The 16279-nt window shown below is 36.6% G+C and overlaps 6 protein-coding genes across 7 annotated transcripts in view; 3 read left to right on the top strand and 3 right to left on the bottom strand.

Moving 5' to 3' along the window:
* Window positions 1–13: 13 nt before the first annotated feature.
* Window positions 14–820, bottom strand: mRpL23 (mitochondrial ribosomal protein L23). Its single transcript, XM_011299608.1, has 3 exons — window positions 706–820; window positions 333–612; window positions 14–235 (listed from the first exon to the last, which is right to left on the bottom strand). Exons 1-3 carry the CDS (start codon window positions 717–719, stop codon window positions 74–76), a joined length of 456 nt encoding a protein of 151 aa, XP_011297910.1. The 5' UTR covers window positions 720–820; the 3' UTR covers window positions 14–73.
* An 81-nt stretch (window positions 821–901) lies between these two features.
* On the top strand, window positions 902–3660 carry cass (cassowary). The gene is made up of 8 exons (XM_011299596.1): window positions 902–1124; window positions 1201–1362; window positions 1535–1700; window positions 1796–1965; window positions 2034–2231; window positions 2319–2897; window positions 2967–3126; window positions 3288–3660. Exons 1-8 carry the CDS (start codon window positions 1050–1052, stop codon window positions 3377–3379), a joined length of 1602 nt encoding a protein of 533 aa, XP_011297898.1. The 5' UTR covers window positions 902–1049; the 3' UTR covers window positions 3380–3660.
* Window positions 3661–4695: 1035 nt separating this feature from the next.
* Window positions 4696–5931, bottom strand: MED7 (mediator complex subunit 7). The gene is made up of 2 exons (XM_011299584.1): window positions 5294–5931; window positions 4696–5171 (listed from the first exon to the last, which is right to left on the bottom strand). The coding sequence occupies exons 1-2, from the start codon at window positions 5621–5623 to the stop codon at window positions 4821–4823; spliced, it is 681 nt and encodes a 226-aa protein (XP_011297886.1). The 5' UTR covers window positions 5624–5931; the 3' UTR covers window positions 4696–4820.
* Window positions 5932–6017: 86 nt separating this feature from the next.
* LOC105263377 (deoxycytidylate deaminase) lies at window positions 6018–7311 on the top strand. 2 transcript variants are annotated; one of them, XM_011299571.1, is made up of 4 exons: window positions 6018–6179; window positions 6244–6479; window positions 6714–6927; window positions 7075–7311. In XM_011299571.1, exons 1-4 carry the CDS (start codon window positions 6169–6171, stop codon window positions 7181–7183), a joined length of 570 nt encoding a protein of 189 aa, XP_011297873.1. In that variant the 5' UTR covers window positions 6018–6168; the 3' UTR covers window positions 7184–7311. The 2 variants fall into 2 exon arrangements, with proteins under 2 accessions (XP_011297873.1, XP_011297865.1); XM_011299563.1 differs by having other exon boundaries at window positions 6018–6191.
* A 1125-nt stretch (window positions 7312–8436) lies between these two features.
* Window positions 8437–16279, bottom strand: part of Naa15-16 (N-alpha-acetyltransferase 15/16) — a 35580-nt gene continuing 27737 nt past the window's right edge. Inside the window, exons 5-7 of the mRNA XM_011299549.1 lie at window positions 10143–10336; window positions 9949–10057; window positions 8437–9739 (exon numbers count right to left, since the gene is read on the bottom strand). Of these exons, the coding sequence (XP_011297851.1) occupies window positions 9213–9739; window positions 9949–10057; window positions 10143–10336 (830 nt within the window). The 3' untranslated portion in view covers window positions 8437–9212. The remainder of the gene's footprint in view (window positions 9740–9948; window positions 10058–10142; window positions 10337–16279) is intronic.
* Window positions 11105–12467, top strand: LOC105263349 (uncharacterized). The gene is made up of 2 exons (XM_011299517.1): window positions 11105–11396; window positions 11775–12467. The coding sequence occupies exons 1-2, from the start codon at window positions 11196–11198 to the stop codon at window positions 12099–12101; spliced, it is 528 nt and encodes a 175-aa protein (XP_011297819.1). The 5' UTR covers window positions 11105–11195; the 3' UTR covers window positions 12102–12467.

Genomic DNA, 16279 nt, shown 5'->3' with positions numbered 1-16279 from the left:
TTTTCATCTAAAATTCTTGGTTAAATTTTTTATTCACAGATTATCGTTTACATTTGAATTAATACCTAAATATTTATAGTCCGAACCACCCTGGGATGCCAGGCTTGTTGTTGGTCTTCAAGAATTTCTTGAAGCCATTCTCCATCTCTTTAAGGGTTTGTTTCTCTTCTTTCTCAGATGCTTTCTCCTCTTCTTTGTCGAAAAGTTCGGGGAACACGAATTTGTGATCTTTGGGCTGTAATCGAGATAATTCAGGAAAAACTAAATAGTTTTTCAATTCAAAGGGAAAAATTGGGAGGAAAAAAATCAGTTGAATAATTCAATTAACATACCAGAATTGCATAAGCAACTTTGATATCATCATCCTTGACAACGTATCCACCGGTGGCAGCATACCTGAATTTTCCCATTTTTATCCTCGTTCTAATGTCAATAACTGGTATTTTATAAATTTTCTCTAAATAATTCTTGACATCGAGTTTAGTCATCTCCATCGAGCAATGGAATTCAACGGTGTTCGCTGGTAGTTTGTACTTGCCTTTCACAATTTTCATCCAGAAATTCGGAAGAAATACTCGAAGTTGAGGATTTCCTTTTGAATAAATTGGATACCTAGGGAATCATTTCCAACAATTAAAAATAATCGCCGAACTGATTAATTGCATTAATGATTGATAAATCCGGATCAATAATTAAACGCCTCACCATCTCGTCGACATTTTCGCCTCTCCCTGGACTTTCAGTCAATAAACAACTGTAATTATATCTTGTTATTGTTCTTAACAAATAATTTTGACATAACCTGATCTGGGAGACTCCATGCGATTGTTAAATCCACGTTTTACCATCAGAGGGCTTTATACAATTAACGATACAAACGCTGTCGGGGGAAAGAGTCCACCATTTTAGTTTCGACATCGCTATTGGCATCCTCGCCGGTCAATTATTCTAATCTTCACCCAGAAGTTCGTGTAATTAAGTTGATATTCGACTAAACTGTGAAAATAATTAATTACTTCGATCAAACGAATAATCCATCATTCGTAGATATGAGCACCGACAGTATTGAGAAGTTGTACAAACATTTTGGCATTCTAGCTGACGCCAAAGACAAACTCTCCGAGGTGAGTTTCAGGTTGAGAATGTGTGGGATCCCACGTCTCCACCCAACAATTCTATTCCTGGTTATGTCTGTTCCAGCATGAGAAGGAGTATTTGGAGATTTTGAAGGCAGTCAAGGGAAGCCCCAAAGAAAAACGTCTGGCGTCGCAGTTCATTGCTAGATTCTTTAAATATTTTCCAAAACTTGCTGATAAAGCCATTGAGGCACACTTGGATCTGTGCGAGGATGAGGATATCGCTGTACGTTTTTTTCATCAATTATAGTAATCATTAGAGAATTATCATTTGAAGTGGAATTTTTTTGGGAAACTTGGAGTGTTTTAAAAAATTGGTAGTTCGGAGTTTTTAGTGTGGGGATAGTTAAGTGAGTCGGTGGAATTAAACAATTGAGTGTTTTTTTTTTCAATTCCAGATTCGAAAACAAGCAATCAAGGATTTACCTGCCCTCTGCAAGGATAATAAGGAGCATACACCAAGAATTGCGGATATTTTGGCGCAGTTACTACAGGCTGAGGACTCTACGGAGCTCGCAGTCGTAGACAATAGCATCATGTCACTTTTGAAAAATGATCCCAAAGGTAGATTTTTTAAGACTAAAAATGTAAATTTTCTTTTTCAGATTTTCCAGTAAATGTAGTTAGCCGAATATAATTTTATTTTCTCTTATTTCTAGGAACACTCAATGGATTTTTCAGTCATATTCTGAACGACGACGGTGAACGGGATGGTGAACGTGAATCTTGTATCAAATTCTTGGCCTCAAAATTGAAATCTTTAGGACGTGACATTATTACGAAGGAATCTGAGGATTTGCTCATTGCTGAGTGTAAAAAAATACTCAACGTAAGTTGTTCAGTTAATTTTCATTTAATAATTGGTGCATGAGTCTTAATCGGTGGGTTGATCGACAGGATGTGACAGCCAGTGAATTCCATGGGATTATGGATGTACTCAGTTGGACAAGATTGGGATCCACAGTTATTGGACAGCAGGAGCTCGTGGACATCACCATTGAGCAAGCAGAATTGTCAGTGCCCTTCAAGCATAGTAGTGTTGAGCAGCTGGACAGATTGATACAATGTATAAAGCACGCACTTCCTCACTTTAGTGTGAGTATCTCTATGGATTGTACCCAAATAATTCTATCTGAAAAGCGATAGAATCATTCAATGAACTATTATTTTTAATTATTCCAGGCTCAAATCGATTCTTCGAAGTACGTATCCTACATCTGTATGCAAGTTCTACCACATCTGTCATTGATATCCGCGCCTGATGGTCGCGATGCTCAGCTAATTATTCTGAAACTGCTAGCTGAGTTGATGACATTCTGTGGAAATATTGAGAAACCAGAGGAGAAAGTCCAGCAATTGTACAACGCATTGATTGTCTACATGCCACTTCCACCAGATACCGACATCACAGAAGTACCAAAATTGGAGTTCAGCCACGTTGAATGCCTCATGTATTCCTTCCACAAATTGTGCAAACAGATTCCCGAATTTTTGATCAAGGACCCAGAGCAACTGAAAGAATTCAGATTGAGACTACAGTATTTTGCGAGAGGAATCCAAGGTTACATTAAGAAACTGCGAGAAGCTATCAGTGGAAAATCAGAGGAGGACCTGAAAACCGAGGAGAATCAATTGAAAGTCGTTGCCCTCAAGACAACCAACAATATTAATACACTCATCAAGGACTTGTTCCACTCGCCACCGAGTTTCAAGAGCGTTATTCATCTTTCGTGGAAAACTCCCGTGGTTGATACTAAGAAAGTAAGGATACACTAGAAAATATTGAGGAATTCATTTCTAATCAAATTTTTGTTGTAATACATTTCTCAGGTGGAGAAAAATTCATCCCAGAAAAGACACACGCCAATCACATTCGGAAATGATGGAAGTCCAACGAAACGGAATAAGGAAGATAAGCAGGGTGGTAAGAGGGAAATTTACACACCGCCAAGTGGAAAATACAGTGGGAATATTTCATCGGGAAATTATGGTAAATTTTTATCATTACAGTAGAATTGAGTAAAAAAATAATCCATAATATTAATTCATCAGTTATATCTTGTTACCTCTCCAAAAAAATTGAATCACCAGATAAAAGATAATAAGTCAATAATTTTTTAATTTAACTCATTTATAATATATTTTTTTCAGGAAATCGAGGAAGATTCAGAGGAAATCGTTCTGGTGGACGTGGGGGATTTCGACCACGAGGTCGTGGTGGATGGCGAAAAAATTCATACTAGTGAATTTAGCCATTAGTCATTCCCCAAAAGACAAATCACAATGGCAAAATTTGAAAATGTGGACGGTTGTGTGAAAATTCGTGTGGCTGCGTCGAGAACAGTTTTACAAAGGAGAAAAAAAAATCAAGTGACGCTGCTCAAAGATTCTCCTGAATTGCAAGACGAATGAGAGGACGTTTATTATTATTTTTCCATTTGTTTTTTGTTCGTGTGAGAATTCCGCGAGTGATGATTATTTTTGTTAAATATTCACGAGGACTTTAAACTGATAACTGAATCAACTGTAGAGTGAATTGATTTTATTTCTATTCTATCGAGGCTGCCATGAGACTTATGATAGATTGGGATAATTTGAGGTGAAGTGTGAATGTGCAGCGACACGGGTGAAGAGACCAACGTGCGAGACAATTGATCAACGTTGAATGTTGAATCAAATGTTGAAAAAAAGAAAAAGTGTGACGCCAATCTGTATTCTCTCCAGCGGCAACCCTTCCCGACGTAGATCATTCCCAGTTCCCCAGACCTTCACCACCTCTGATGTTTTTCCCTCTGAAGATTTTTTTCTTATGTTGACAGGGATGCCAATGTGCTGTGGACACCAATACAATCCAACCTGCTTATTGTTGATAATTTTCAAATCAAAGAAACCGTTTTCCATTTTTTTTCTAAATTTTTATTATTATGATTGAATAAATAACATCTATCTTCATCTCTCCACCACAATTTAATTAATCATTCATTATATCTTCCGTGCCTCATTCCTCGATTAATGAATCATGAAAATATAAATATTTTTCTAATTCACAAGGAATGAATAAATTGAAGTTGATTGGCCGTTAATGTTGATGAAAGCGGCATTTCTTTGATTTGAGGAAAGTAAAAAATTACATATTGATGATTTTCCAGGGTTGAGCTGGAGCTCCAAGAGGATGCACCAGGTGGTCACCAACATTGCAAATAAATTCAATCATTAATTTCAGCACAAAAATTCTACAATTCCTGACTGGATGTGTGGATATCTCAGAAGCTCTCCAATAATTCACTCAAATACTTTAATTCTTCCAGGTATACCTGGCAGGCTCATTGCCTCGTTTGCTCGTATTCATTTGGTTCAACTGTTTCGTTTATTTTCTTTGATCTTAGGAATCGCAAGGTGAGTCTCAATATCAGAAAATCATTTTTGGTTCACCTCTTCCCCTCCCACCTCACCTTGACATAATCGAATTATCATCTTGATCCAATCTGTAGTGAAAAATCCTAATTGTCTCAATAAAAGCCAACTATACACAAGGGTTTGTTTAAATGAATTCCCACTATTCGTGTTATAAATATATTTTTCCGTTGCAAAATTTGGAATTATAGTTCACATTGAGATCAATATATACAACTTAACTTGGTAATTAAAGTTATAATTCCGTACAGTAATTGGGATGGAGTTCGTTCAGAACGCAGCATTGGAGGTCATTTCGTCGATCAATTTGCACATTATTTTGTCGCTGGGACAGCACGGGTCGGTATTCTGGTGTTCTGCATTCATACTGTCAGAGCACTCCATCGATTCGGTATTGATTGCCAATTTCGAATCCAATTCCGCGGTATCAGGGAGCATCTGGAGGGCGTGCTGGAGAATTTCCTGGACCTTCTCGAGGTGTTTTTGAAACCTCAGGGCGGTTTCGATCCTCTGTCGCCTCTGGAGCTCCATCATTACTCGCAAGGTCTCCCTAGCTTGATGAGGTCGAAATTCGTTCAATAAGTGATGAATGTGGATGAAGAGAAGACTCAAATCTTCCACCTGGTGAAGTAACAGAAATTAAATTTACCATTCTCCTTAATTATGGATTTATCTAAATACCTAATGGATTTCAAGAGAATGTATTGAATCCTCTTAAAATTGATAGTAAAAACGATGATTACCTTTTCTGCTCGCCTGGGACTATCAGGACACTGTACCAAGAGATCAATGAGGTCCAGAAAATTGACAAGAAGCGAGTGGTTGAGTTTCTTGAGTTCCCTCCGGCGATCAAAGTGCTGAGGATAGAGTCTCTTAATCCCTTGGGCCTCTAGCGGTCTAATGATCGTGTCATCAGCGTTGAAGACATTTCCAAACATCGAGTAACTGTCGTGAATGGGTGGTGGTGGTCTTGGTGCTCTGCCCCGTCTGACATTCTCATCCGTGTACAAATTGATGTATTGAATCGGTGGCAATGGGAGTGAACTCACTTGCACGGACTCTGGAGTTGCCATTTTTCGATAATCCCTTCACTTCCTTCCTCGAAAACAACTGCAATGTTTATCCCTTCGAATCTATGAAGAGGTTAGAAAATTCACGCCACTCTGGCTTCCTCCACTGCACTGTATATTTTCGAATGGATTACAGTGTTTAGTATTTTAGTAAAACCCACAGTTCACCTTTTTAAATTATTCTTTTTTACGTATACTTTGGAAAATTATTCATCCAGAGTTGATACGATAAGTATAATAGCAACAAATCAACTGCAATCTAGACTGCTTTTACTTTCGTTGAAGTTATACTCCCCGTCAAAAAGGATTGACTAAAGTAGGGGGTTTGAGTGACTCCAGCGGCATCGTAGTACTGCACCCCAAGAGAGGGAGGGCGCAACACGCATTTACGAATGAAGGATGTAGCAAAGTATCATTTAAATTATTAGTATCACTTATCCTGGCTTCTTCAACTTGATATGTTGAGATTCTCGTGGTGATCAATTAATCGTATTAATACCTTTACCATCCCAGAATGGCAGATAACTCTGAGCAAAAAAGCCCTTCAAATGATCGGAAAGTATAGAACACTGTAAGCTATTACACTGAAATTTTAATGTAACCTGATAAATGTGATTTTTCAGGAAAGAGATACAATACAGGACCAATTATCTGTCTTGGGAAGATTATTTTATGGCCGTCGCTTTTCTCTCTTCTCAGAGGAGCAAAGATCCATGCACACAAGTGGGTGCATGCATTGTTAATGACATGAACGTAATTGTTGCCACCGGTTACAATGGAATGCCGAAAGGTTGTAGTGATGATGATTTTCCCTGGCAAAAAAACACAGAGAACAGACTTGACTCCAAATTTCTTTATGGTGAGGATTGTTTATTAATTCGAAGTTGAAATTGTACACGTTCTTTCTTTTTCTTCTTCGGATATTCATGAAAAGCAAAGAAGTCTTATCTCAACGAATTCTGGTCTCTAACTGTTGTTTCCTTTGAAGTTAAAATTAATCCTTTTCTGTATTCACACCTCAGAATTTAAGCCATCATTTGGATTTCCTCAGTTTAAGAAATAATATTTTGTGACTCTCTTATTTTTAACGTAGTATGTCATGCAGAGGTGAATGCAATCCTCAACAAGAATTCGGATGATGTGAGGAATTGCAGGATATATGTGGGTTTATTTCCCTGTAATGAGTGTGCAAAGGTGATAATTCAATCTGGAATTACGAAGGTTATCTACATGTCAGATCAGAACAGTCACAAGCCCGAGACTATCGCATCTAAGAAAATGTTCGAGGCCGCAAAGGTCGAGTACAGGTAAGAAATTCAATCTGAATGATAACCATTCATTATTTATTTAATAAATAAACAAATGAAAAGTCGGGCGATAAATATGAATAACAAATAAATATGGATAAATATATATTTTTGGAGTGACTAAAATCAGATGTGATATTTTTTCAGACAATATATTCCAAAGCAAAAAAAAATTGTTATCGACTTTAATCAAATTGATTGGAATAATCAGGATCAAGGGCCACCGACACCTTTGAAGAAAAATATTGCATTGTAGTGTCGAGGTAGATGGAAGAAAAAGTCTTGTTATCGCGGCGTTCAATTATTTTTTTAATACGAAGAGAGAAACTACTCAAGTGCCTTGAGGATGTGCTTGTTGAAAATACACCTGTTAATTAGTGAAAAGTGGTGAGGCTTTAATCGTTATATTTTTTATTGGACGCGTTCTTTTGTACAGTTCAAGATAAGTGATAAGGAACTCTTCCTTCTACATTTACCAGGGTGCATTCAGTTACAAATGAGAATTTCCATTACAAATATTTCGGATTATTATTAATCGAAGAAGTTGTTCCATCATTTGGCAAAAGTCTTGTCAATAATGCTTTCATTGGTTTGTTGATAATTTTTTTGTTAATTAGTGAGAGATTGTGAGATATTTTGGAAAGATTTCATGAGTTTTTTTTTGCGTGAAATCTCTTCGTTTCAAATTTGTATTGAGAAACGGGTAATTTTTATCATATCACAAAAATTCTCACATTTTGGAGAATAGGTAATTTCCCTTTGAAAAGAAAAATCGCTCTTTTGGATTTTTTTTCTCAACACATAAAATAATATTGTCGGAATTTATTAATATGACAGAAAATAGTCTCCAAGTAAAAAGAGATGGTTTGAATTGACTATAATTAGACAGTTTATTTACTTTATTTCCTAATGTATGAAAAATTCATGAAACGACAATTTATTTAAATTCTTAATGCTGAGGTAATGGATTTTTCGGTGACAATCGGATGATGACTACTATACAATTATTTCCTCCCTCGTATTAACTCTTACAGTTCTGTACAAAATTACTTTTATCGTGAATGATTCATTTTTATCGAATCAATTGGTTATGCCTCGAATCGCAATGATTTATTCTTTCATTATTTTTATTTATCTACCAGCTGATTAAATCAATTGTCGATGCAAAAAGACATTTTCGTATTTCAGCGAGTCGAAAAATTGAAAAAATTCTCTTAACAATTACTCCATACCTTTCTCCTCTGCCAGATGGATTCATGGATTTTGGTTTAATTAATGGGTGATTATAATAAAATTTGAAATAATTATTGAACTAAGAGGAACAGGAAAATCACGAGCGGTAAAATGTGGAAACGGAATACGAAATTATCTCGCACACGACTCATCACAAGATCTAAAATCTCAATTTATAAAAAATTTTAATAAAACCCAATGAGTTTCTCGAAGCATCACACCAAAAAATCAACAGTTTTAGGAAAATAATAACCAAAAAAAAAGGAAGCCAAATAATTTTACCTGCATTATTTTTAATTAATGAACAAACTATTCTCATCCACTTGATAATGACACAAAAATTAATTACACAATCTTAAGTCCGTAATGACTGATGAAGGAGACATCGATGATAAAATATATCCCACAGTGGCTCTACACAGTAGAGTGTCCAACTCTGGACAATCGTTGATGAATTTTTCCCCACCCTCTTAATGACTGGACTATTTATCAATAAATCAGTTGATACTTCACTTTAATGATGACAGAGCATATGAAACGTAAAAGTCTTACATTATCATTTATTTATAGTTTTCATTTTATTTAAATCGTTCAAACTTGCACTTTAATCCATTCATCATGCATTCTCAACTCAAGTGCCTCGTTATCATTAATTTCATAATGCGATTATGAACATATCTAAAGTCCTTGGTATTACATTAAAATTCCATAAACGACCCCCTATTCCCCAGCGTTGTCTAATTTCATAAAGAATGTTCCTCATCGTTTTCCTCACCAACTCCATTCCATTATCGACACTATCTCAATATAATCACTATAATCCGCACTTAAAATCCATTATCCCGCAGCTGTAAATCCTCATTGGCCACCAAAAACTGGAGGTCACAGGCTCTTTCATATTCAACGTTCCATGCACGTTTTAACAATCTCCTGGGAGAAAAGAATCAATTAATTAATTTAATTTCTCCTGTAGATTCGGTTGTAATTCTCGATTTCTGTTGATTTGTTGGGTTTTTTTTACTAAATAATTAAGGAACAATTCTGATGGAGGATCAGTTCTTGATTGAGTTCTCCTTGTCCTGGCGATTGAGTGCTGCATTGAAGTGCACTGCTTTAGTCTGTGGTGGTCTAAATGCAGTGGCATAGGGAAAACGTTTGTGACACTTGTTCATGTAGTCGTCTATCGCGTCGTCGCAGGGGCCAAAGTCATTGGCTCTTAGGGCTTCCAGCACCCTGGTGGAAATTGGTAGAGTGACCCCAGTGAGATCATCGAGGCCAGTGGCGAGTGAGAGAGCTTTCGACTGAGATGTTGAATCCAGGAGATAAAGCATCCTGGCGCATTGGAGGAGGTGGGGAAGGGACGTTAGATTTTTCTGGAGGAAGTCGGTGTTGAATTGCACAGCGTCGGAGTTGGAGAAGATCTCGCGTGTCTGGTGCTTCACTACCTGGGCAACAGGGCCTTCCAAGGGTGAGGCACCTGTATGTCGGAGAAAGCGCACAAGACAGGAATGGAGATCCGGATTGTTAGAGTCCAGGCGGTGCGCACGTTTTATTGACTGGAGCATCAGCAGAGTTCGACCTAAATCCAATGAAAAATCAATATTGCCATTAAATTATACAAATATCCGTTCGATTTTATTATTCAGTAAATATCAGTAATCAATATTTTTCCAGTATGAGACATCTGCGCAGTAAACAATCTATGTCATAATCTTTTCAATTGTAATATTATGATAGAATAAAATTTTGCGCGATCACTGATATGATGATATGAAGAGCTGCCGTTACCTTTACGATAGTAGATTTCAAACGCCATCAAATGAGTCTCTATTCGATCAGCCGCGAGATTCTGCAGGGGCTGCAGAAACTTGATGGCCTGCTCCAGCGGATCCTCAACCTGATGAACAAAATAACGTATATTGATCAAATCAATTTATCTTACTCGACCACAAAGTAGAAGATCAATTGAAAGAATTACTGACCCTCTCGAGTTTCTCGGGGATCAATTCGTCTAACGTCGGCTGCTCAAAGTCGGGATCAGCCTGCTGTCGAGATTTATTATGCTGTTCCCTCTTTTCTTGCGCCTGAGCCGCCTGCTGTCTCTCAAGCTCGGCCTTCCTGCGCTGCTTACGCTGTTTATTTCTCATTTTCTTCAACTCCGAGGGCGCCAAATTTTCTGCAATCAGAAAGAACACATTATCAGCAATCTCATCACTGAAAGACATGTTTCATTATCTCTCTTATATTTCCTAATATCCAGAGATATTCCAAAAAAATCGAGTAGAGAATAAAACTAGAACGCAATAATTGGCTCATTCGTACGAAACAGAAGGGAAGGGATAATTATTTGAAACGAGAAAAAAGTTGGGAATTGTTATTGAATTGAATTGAATTTTGCATACTTTCTTTTAACTTCAGAAATGCTGAGGCCCGTGGATTTCACAATGGACAATGGATTTTTGCAGGTCTATATTTTTTTTCATTCTCGCATCGAGTTGCTTGCCGAAGGTCAGCTTTAATCCAGAACCAACGACAATACCACTGGGTAATTGAGCACAGAATGTTTCGCAAAGCATTCTATTCTTTTAAACCTCCATGTCAGGGCCCGTGTTGGCTTTCATGAAACGGATATCGGTCGTTTATGAGAAAACGTACGCTATTCAGGTTTGAAACACGTGTTACACGTGATGGTGGGGTTTACGTACTGTTATTCAATTTACCGAGAGTTGAATAATATTCCATCGCGTTTAACCCAAACAGCGGGGGAGTTTCTAAAGAGAATTTACAGAATTTTTAAATTTATTTATTCAATTTTATGATTTTTACGTATCCTCTCGTTTATTTTTCCATGTATCATTCTACCCGGATCTATTTATTTGGAAAAATACTGCGGTGGATTGTTGAGTGATTGATTGGATTTTTTTTTTCAATTTATTTTTCAAATATTGCGGACTTGCTCGTGATGTCACTACACCACATGTCTTTTTCACGTGGCGCCATCAGTCAAGGCTCTTAATCGATGTATTCGTTCAGAAATGTCAGAAGAGAGGCAAAACAGACAGAAATCCTATAAATATTGTTTCGTACCGAATTGCCGAAACACAACGACATCGACACCCAACAAAACGTTTATATGTGTCCCAAAAAAAGAGGAAATTCGGAAACTCTGGTGTATTGCATCCGGTTATAACGGAAAATTGAGGTTAAGCAGTGCAATCTGCGAAGATCACTTCAAAGTGAGTGTATTTCTTCATCAATTAAATTTTCCCATTATTTTATTAGACTGAAATGAATACGAAAATCTTCGTGGTTCCTTTTCCCGCGTTTCTGCTGAATTTGAATTTTTTATGGAGTGGTAAATGATGTAATTAAAAAATCAGGGAAATAAACTGAAAAGATCATTCCTAGAAGAGAATGTCATTTTCATTTTTTAAATAAAACATTACCCGCCGTTTAATCATTATAATTGTCGCGACTTCTATCGACGTTACTATCAACCATTACTATGAAAGACGTTCTAACCGGATGTGACAATTAATAATTCATTTATATTGTAGATTGTCATTAAGTTGTTAATCTGGTTATGCAATGTGATTTGTTTTGAATATAAATAGCTTGATGAGGACTTGGATAACTACATGGAGTGGAAGATGACAAAGTGTCGGAAGAGGCTCAAGGAAGGTGTTTACCCTCGATTCTTCTCATGTCAAGCCCCTTCGGAATTTGCTTCCGCGTTTGTATTACCCTGCAATGCACCAGGTTCGAGTGCAATTGAAGGAGTAAATATCACAGAGGAAGATCCATTATCAATAGATGAACGAATCCAGAGGCAAGAGGATCGAGGGCCCTTCTTCAAACTAGTGGAACCGTTTGACTTCATCGGTATCAAATCGGAATCACTGGATCTAGGTGAAGAAGTGGACGACGATGGGATGCGGTGAAGCATAAGATCGGAATAATGTACTGAATTTAATTATTTTTAATTGATGCAGTGTAAATAATGTTTTGATGATGAGCCAAAACGAAGAAAAACTTCCGCTGAATGTTTGCAGTTTTTGCAGAAGCGTCTGATCGGATTACTCTAAAGTCTTTTGTTGCAGGTATTAATAACTGATTAATACCTGAAGTACTAGAGCAATTGCAATACCTCTTGACATGAGTCATGTACTGTTGTACAATCCGGTACAACTGAAATAATATTTTTGATAACGCGAGTGACTAGATAAGTACTTTGTAGATTGTAATTGTAGTCGGTGATTCAGAAGATGATTAAATCGAATATCAAATAAATTAATTTTTCGACTTTATTTTGGAATTCAATTCTTCAGGGTGGATTGTTTACATCTCGTATTCCAGAGGTAGTAGAGAAGGCGAACGGAAAAACGCGCAAAAAATGAAATTGAAGAGAGGCGCGACTATAACGGGATTCTACTGCATAGAAGATTTTTTTATAGATGATTGGATGGGACAATTACTCGTGCCATATTTACGATATAATTTGAATCCTAATCTCCCCGTGTTGGTTCTCGTTTTAGTTATTTTTTAGTGCGTTGAAAAAATTGGCAAAATAGAAACAACCGATACGTAAATTATTGCGTTAATAAATTCATGCTGCTCACCGAGCATCAACCATTTTAATTGCAAAAGTCATTAATACGTAAAAAGAAATTATAACATAAAAATTTAGATTCCTCCACTTTCCAATTATTACGCAAGAAAATATTCGTACACATGATACCGTTGGAAAAAAAAAACACTCCCTGACCATGCTCCGTAAATTCGGGCATACATTGCACTTCAGCTGAAGGACTTATGCACTTCATACAATACTCCAGTGGATTCCAGTACTCCACTCTTCCTAGGTAATTTTTCATTACGTAAATTCAAAAGTGGGAGAAAATAGTCACGGATTATTCCGATCGGTGCGTAAAATGTTGCGAAAATGAGAGCAGATACAGATCTCCATGATTTCTAAATGAAATGTTCGTTCATAAAAAATTCACGCCTGCTGTTAAAATTATTGTTATTATTTTTCATTCCTATTAAATAAAAATTGAATGGACAAAATGAAGAGATACGAGTTTGTTTAAACTTTAAACGTTCTACGTCATAAAAAGTAGAATGTTTTAACTGTTGTGTTTTCAATTTTTACCATAAAAAACCGTCACAAAATACTGCCTGAAAATAATTTGCGGTAAAAACTCTACATAAAAGACTCCGGTCACATAAACAGGCGGCACTGTATTGTTGGTTTCAGAATTATTGAACACCTGTATTCCATAATATTGGGTAAAGGGTAAAACAATCGCAACGAGTCGTTCGGATAATAACCGTTCCTTTTTTTTTCCTCCGGTTTCAAGTTTATCTCACAATATGTTTTCACTTAAGTGTGCAATATTAGTTATTTTTTAAATAACCCGAGTTGTTTGTGGCTAATAAAGAAAAATGAATAAATGGCAGAAAAATTAATTAAAGGAACATTTATGATCCGATATAATTGTAACTGAGGCGTGCAAGAATGCAGCCCCCCACGATAATAACGCGAATGCTAAATAATTACCGGCAAATAACAAATCCCAGATTATTAATTCCCGATAGCGATTGAACCTTGCTGAGATTTTTATTTCACATCGGTAATTCATAAAGTGTATGGAATGTGCGGTCAACGGGGCGGTGCAAAAGCATTAGCTTGCGTGAATGCCAGATTACCAAGTACATACGCCCTGATAATAATGTACACGCGTATTGCTATGGTAATCTCATCCCCCTCATACCCCTGGAAACTCACCCAGACTGAATACAATGTACTCCCATTGCATAATCTATTCCCGAGTCAATCCGGAAGACTAGAGGGCACATTTCTCAGATTTACGAGTTCTCCGCAATTGCCCCGTTCTCCAATCGAGAATTTGCATTAAAAAATTTAATACAGTTTCTACAATTTTCAGGATTGTCAATTTTATTTTCATGAGCATTGAAAAATGTGGCGTTACTCTTTGGAATGTTCGATTGACATTTGAGGTACAATAAACCAACGCAATTCAATTGTCCCACACATTAAAGAAATGTTAAGCATCATTTTTTTTTTAACTTTCCTTTTTTCTGTCTTCCGGATAATGTCTTGCGGGTGGAGTCACCCAAGTTGAAATAAACCGCAGTTACTGTCAGTTTCTGCTATTTTTTTTCTCTTTTTTTTTCAGTATCGTCGACCACACCTTCAATCTGTCTCCGTATGCACCCATGAACTCTTTCTTTCTCCAGCTATTTCATTTTTATACATTTGTTTTGGTTTTTCTTTCAGTTAGTCAGTGTTGGTTACGAAATGTCACGAAATGTACTCGCTGTATCAATTCGCTGATCAATTGACGTCTGGATTGTTTCACTCCTAGTGACAGGCAGGTCTGATGTCATGTATGAATTGTTGATGAGATTATTCCGACGAATTAAAAATGAATAATTGCATTGAATGAGAGGGAAGGGCGATTGTCGATACGAATAATTCTCGACACCGAGGCGTCAATTGTGAACGGAGGAAAAAATGTCACGAAATTATTGATACGTCGATGGGTTTTTAAGAATCATTCGGATGGAATTACTGTTACGATTTTTTTGTACAATTTGTACAATTTAACAGAACGCATATACTAAAACTCATTTCCATGAGTGTAAATTCAGATAAAATTTGCGCGTGGAATTCATGTAACACGGAGACAAAGTTCGTACCACTGTGTGCAACGAAAATATACCTGAATTTTTAAGCACTGTGCTGTAATAAAAACCTGCAGCACAAGTGCTGTAAAAAATCGGATGAATTTTTTACAGTGTAACATTGGGAAATTTTTTCCCTCTGTGGACACATCAAGATGAATTAAGAGGCCATGGAACCTGTCGAACGAAAGGCACTCCATTTACTTTCGTTCTCATTCGTTTTTTTCTGGTTACTGAAAGTCTCGAGCGGTTCATCATATTCCGAGCCATAGAAATAAAAAAAAACAACTACTCACTACGAAAATAACAGGAATGAAACCTTCAACCCAAAATCTTCTTCTCCCTCATTACTAAATATAATTTTCGTGTACCATTCAAGGTGACGGAACGATATAATTGAGGCTTGCAAAACCCCTGAATCTGCATTTATGAATTATTCTCGGACAAGGCCATAAAATTCGAGAGGTGTCAACTGCGGTAATTAACCGCCACCGAGAAAAATCATAAAAAATCGAAAAGATGATTTTAATGACCTACTGAGTCTTTGACCGGTAATTGTCTGAGTTTCAAAGGGCCACCATGGCAATTATAAAAGCATAAAGTGCACAACGTAAAGTAGAACACAAGTGTATTAAATCTTAATTGCAGATGTAACAGCAATTGATGTAATTGCATTATAACGATCATTGAAATGTTTGTGAGGGAGTAGTTGCGTCAAGCGGTAAGATTCATTAAGTAATATCAGCTGGGGATTCCCAGAATAATTAATAAATGCACATCATAAAATAGTTATCGATAATTAACACGTGCGCGAATTAAACGGAAGTCATGTGGTCGCGCAAAATAAATGTCTTGAGCTTAAAAGAGATATCAGAGCAATGACGTCCAACTCTGAGGTGAGACATCATTAAATAATAATAATCAATCATGACTGCATTCACAAGAATTTATCGGCGATTCGAAGAGAAATTTTCTTTGGAAGATGCAAAAAAATATAAAAAGTTAAGAAAATGAAAATAAAATAAAATAAAATAAATTTTAGATCATAAAGATTTTTGATGAATTCTTAATTGAAAAAATTTTTACGAACTATCATAAATTTTTTAGAATCCAGAAACTGATTTTCTCGTATCAAATAATTTTTTTTTTATAGAAAAGATGAGAAAAAAAAATCAGCTATCTTTGTTTGGAATTTTCGCGTGCGCTGCGTCATCGATAAATGGGGAATCAAGGGAATAGGAATTATTTTCCTTGGATTAATTAATCAATTATGGGAATATGTGGGCGATAGTACACTGGGTGCAACAGAAAATATGCCGCTTCGTTTTGTTCAGCATTTGCGAGGGAGTGCTAACCATTTCCTGATTTACTTTATCGGTGTATTACGTCATTTGCGTGAGAAAATTGGTTT

This window comes from Fopius arisanus, unplaced genomic scaffold (genome assembly GCF_000806365.1).
Source record: "Fopius arisanus strain USDA-PBARC FA_bdor unplaced genomic scaffold, ASM80636v1 scaffold00001, whole genome shotgun sequence".
Lineage (NCBI taxonomy): Eukaryota > Metazoa > Arthropoda > Insecta > Hymenoptera > Braconidae > Fopius > Fopius arisanus.
This window is presented reverse-complemented; position numbering and strand designations above follow the sequence as displayed.

Excerpts from the sequence above, each read along its gene's own strand:
- LOC105263349 (XM_011299517.1), top strand. The coding sequence starts at position 11,196 with ATGTCAGAAGAGAGGCAAAACAGACAGAAATCCTATAAATATTGTTTC. Across the intron at positions 11,397-11,774 it reads TCTGCGAAGATCACTTCAAA|CTTGATGAGGACTTGGATAA; the intron begins GTGAGTGTATTT and ends GAATATAAATAG.
- LOC105263377 (XM_011299563.1), top strand. The coding sequence starts at position 6,169 with ATGATCGGAAAGTATAGAACACT. Across the intron at positions 6,480-6,713 it reads TGACTCCAAATTTCTTTATG|TATGTCATGCAGAGGTGAAT; the intron begins GTGAGGATTGTT and ends TTTTTAACGTAG. Across the intron at positions 6,928-7,074 it reads GCCGCAAAGGTCGAGTACAG|ACAATATATTCCAAAGCAAA; the intron begins GTAAGAAATTCA and ends ATATTTTTTCAG.
- cass (XM_011299596.1), top strand. The coding sequence starts at position 1,050 with ATGAGCACCGACAGTATTGAGAAGTTGTACAAACATTTTGGCATTCTA. Across the intron at positions 1,701-1,795 it reads TTTGAAAAATGATCCCAAAG|GAACACTCAATGGATTTTTC; the intron begins GTAGATTTTTTA and ends TCTTATTTCTAG. Across the intron at positions 3,127-3,287 it reads TATTTCATCGGGAAATTATG|GAAATCGAGGAAGATTCAGA; the intron begins GTAAATTTTTAT and ends TATTTTTTTCAG.
- MED7 (XM_011299584.1), bottom strand. The coding sequence starts at position 5,623 with ATGGCAACTCCAGAGTCCGTGCAAGTGAGTTCACTCCCATTGCCACCG. Across the intron at positions 5,172-5,293 it reads GTCCCAGGCGAGCAGAAAAG|GTGGAAGATTTGAGTCTTCT; the intron begins GTAATCATCGTT and ends TTACTTCACCAG.
- mRpL23 (XM_011299608.1), bottom strand. Across the intron at positions 236-332 it reads AAGTTGCTTATGCAATTCTG|CCCAAAGATCACAAATTCGT; the intron begins GTATGTTAATTG and ends TCTCGATTACAG.